The following is a 3613-nucleotide window of genomic DNA, read 5'->3' on the forward strand; positions in this document are numbered from 1 at the left end:
TGTGTGTGTGTGTGTGTATACATATATATATGTTATTCATACTAAAATACCATAAACCTTATTTGTTTTAAAGAACCCCCCACATTTTATTATTTATTCATCAAAAATTAAAGATCAGTGTATTTAACATTTTTAACCTCTATTATTAGTGCTAATACATTGAAAACATTTAACAAGCACAGAAGTTCCAACAATTGTCTTGTTAAGTGTCCCTTTTTTTAAATAACACATTATGTGTTTGCTGGTGTCCTAAATCCTTAAATCCTTGTATTTTTGTTTTGTTTTAAGTTTATATTTTTAAACATTAGGACTATTGTTTACAACCACAGGAAAATAAGTAACCAATAATATTTCCTTTCCAGTTGGTGGTGGTAATGCACCATTCTGTAGTTCGCCAACTACCATAAAACAACACAAGAAGAAGAATAAGAAGCTCTCTGATTGGTCGAGTTCCAAGGCTGGTCCGTAATTGGTTAAGTCGTAATGGAGAGGACGAAGCCCATTGGAYGAGAGAAACAGACTAATGTGAGTGAAGTATCCTGTAACACTGGTGGCTTCAGCATTGCTGTCAAAACATTTCATGGTGYATCAAACACAAAAAATGTAATTAAAATCGACTTCGTTTTTCCAGTTGACACAAAAATACAATCAGCATTCAGCCCAATTAGACTGTGGGTGTATCCACAAAGTGATGTGCACACTGTAAAGGGTTTATCCAGACGAGGTGGCCGAGTGGTTAAGGCGATGGACTGCTAATCCATTGTGCTCTGCACGCGTGGGTTCGAATCCCATCCTCGTCGAATTCTACTTTTCCTTTTCATTCTATTAAATCACTTTAACTGGGACCACCCTAGAACATTTTCACTGTAGCAGAATCGATGGTGGACAAAGTACAGTTTCGTTACTTGAATCACTTGAGTGTATTTGGCAATGTTTGGGAAAATTTACTGCTACAATTCACAGATGAGTAACTCCAAATATATATTTTCTGGATGTTAAAATATGCTTTACAATTTCACGTATTATTCAATCACTCCTCTGTATCCTCAAGTATGTGCCTGGGCAGGGATTTGAACCTGCTATGCTATAGTTGAGCCCTGTGAAGAGCAGGCATAGCCATCATTAACCACCTGCCTAATCTGAGCACAAATACAGGCAACACWAGAAAGACTAAAACTATTCTTCTCCTTGCAGCCAGTTTAAAGCTGCTCATCAACACTGTATGGGGTAGCGACAGGTCCAGGAGAGAAACCCAGACCTCCCTCCGATGAGTCCTGACTCTTCCCCAGGACCTCCTACCAACAGAATGTGCTTGAACACCTCTAAAGGGAGGCGTCCTAATCAGATGATTAGATTAATAAACTTTCTCAGACAGATGAGAAATGTCCTTCTACAGGTGTGTGGCAAAGATGGTGAAGGTTGTAAAAATGTTTCCCACCCACCATGTATATTTTCACCTCCAGAGGCAGGAAGTGTCACCTGTTTCATAATGTCTACACCAAAATAGTATTAAAACAAATATACATAATAAAAAAAACATTGTGAATCTAAAATGTTCAATGCTTCTGATAATATAATATAGTTTCTACTATGTATAATAAATTGTGTAATTTTCACTCATTTTGTTTTAGCTCATTGTGTAAATTCACTATGCATCAGTATCTTACTTTCATGCTTGCTGATTACCAGTAAAAATAATTTAACACAAGCACAAGTTGACATTTTTATTTCATGGTCATTATCCAAAACACACACACACAAAAAAAGCTTGGTGACAGTGCATGTCTGATCATGGAAGGCATTTTCTGTTTCAAACCTTTTGCAAACCTCAATCCGAGTCACAGATATTGACCAAAAAGTTAGACTATATTACTGATAACATCATGACAGGTGCTTTAGTTACCATTTAGCACAAATCTTATATTCAGGAAGCTCATTCCCAATCATAATATTTCTGTCTGATGATGATTTCATAATTAAACAAAATAAACTCGCCCAAAGTAAATCTGACACTTATCTACMCTAAGGCATGGATGAGACAGTCACTTGTTCTGCTGCAACAATGACTTTTTCCTCAACATGAAAATAACTTAGACCCTCATGAAATCTAAAATTTGAAGTTTACTAAAGTGTGTTTTCATAAAATTGAACAGTTTATTTAGCAGCTCTGGATATTCAGCTGCAACGTCTGCTCGTAGTCGTAAATATTTTCAACACAACATTTCCGACATGATATAGAAAACATTTTCTTCAATTTTAAACATCAACCTGTTGGTGCACAAGTCAGTAAAGTCATAATTACGTATTCTGGACATTGAATTTATTAGCTGAATATATGACAGTATTGTGAGATAAAATACAAACAAATGGCAGAGAAAAGATAAAAAAACCTTTATGAGGATACAACTGTCAGGTGTTGAAGCCTGTTGCAAAGAAACGAGTGTAATGGTTTTGCACAAATTACAGTAAATCACCAAATCCAAAAGGTATGTCATGAGTTCAGGTTTTCTGACTTGAATTTTTGTTTTGTTTTGTTTTCAGTGCTGCAGAAATCCAAGGGCCCTACTGTCACTGTCCATCCTTACAGAACTATGAGACCAGAACTCCAGCTCCGCTTTTGGATCCGCCTCCTTCGCTGTCTCTGGAGTTGGTCGCCGACTGGCCCTGCCCCTCTCCTTCACCTTCTCCAACCAGACGGATGTTGTAACGTTCTCTGTACTCCGTGAGTTCCCGACCCTTCGTCTGCATTTGTGTGCTGATGGTCTCGATTATTTTGGAGATCTAAAACCAGAACAAGGTAAATAAACCAGTAAAAACCACAGCGGTCGTTTGCAGGGCCTTGTGTAGTTAACTGCAGTTATAAATGATTATCTTACCTGTTGCTCGAGACTTCAACTATGACCAGACTGACAGGCTAATGGTTAATTCAGGGGTGACCAGGCCTGGTTCTGGAAGGCCACTGTCCTGCATCTTTTACTTGTTTCTCTGCTCCAACACACCTGATTCAGTGATGGAATTACCTCTTCAAGTTCTGCAGAAGCCTGATAATCACCCTTTCATTCAAATCAGGTGTGTTGGAGCAGAGAAACCTCTAACACATGCAGGATAGTGGCCCTCCAGGACCAGAATTGGACACTACTGCACTAATGGCATTCCACCAGCATATATGTCAACCCCTTTGGACATTTACCATATCTTGACCCTCAGAAATCTGCAATTTTCACAAAAAATCTGTAGTACTCACACAATACAACGAGGGGGCGGACAAGCAGACAGTCAGACACAACAGCGTCCACAGCGACAGAGACTGTCGACTCTGAGACTTTAATAAATTTAAAGCAACATTTTCAAAAACATTCGAACAATTGCCCTTGTCATGGACTAATTATTTATATCTGTTTCACCTTGACACTGTCCATCACTCGTATCTTTCTGATAGCTCATTTAGGCTCGTAGTGTGTTTGTTTCCGGACGTCAGGACTCCGCAACGGACTGAACTCTCTTGTTTGATAACAGACTCTTTGGGCTGGGAGCCCAGTCATAGGCTGGARAYTATATTTGGCAATCTGTGATTGGTTGTAAACTGTCACATGGTGTTAACATAATGTTATAT

At 38.6% G+C, this 3613-nt stretch overlaps 1 protein-coding gene and 1 non-coding gene across 2 annotated transcripts in view; one reads left to right on the forward strand and one right to left on the reverse strand.

Annotated features, from left to right (window-relative positions):
• The first annotated feature begins 718 nt into the window (after nucleotides 1-718).
• trnas-gcu (transfer RNA serine (anticodon GCU)) lies at nucleotides 719-800 on the forward strand. Its single transcript has one exon. It is a non-coding gene; the product is annotated as a tRNA-Ser (tRNA).
• Nucleotides 801-1710: 910 nt separating this feature from the next.
• pfdn2 (prefoldin subunit 2) overlaps nucleotides 1711-3613 on the reverse strand; it is a 4476-nt gene continuing 2573 nt past the window's right edge. Inside the window, exon 4 of the mRNA XM_014032514.1 lies at nucleotides 1711-2781. Within this exon, the coding sequence (XP_013887968.1) occupies nucleotides 2590-2781 (192 nt within the window). The 3' untranslated portion in view covers nucleotides 1711-2589. The remainder of the gene's footprint in view (nucleotides 2782-3613) is intronic.

Source organism: Austrofundulus limnaeus, unplaced genomic scaffold (assembly GCF_001266775.1).
Source record: "Austrofundulus limnaeus strain Quisiro unplaced genomic scaffold, Austrofundulus_limnaeus-1.0 Scaffold1472, whole genome shotgun sequence".
In the NCBI taxonomy this organism is placed as follows: domain Eukaryota; kingdom Metazoa; phylum Chordata; class Actinopteri; order Cyprinodontiformes; family Rivulidae; genus Austrofundulus; species Austrofundulus limnaeus.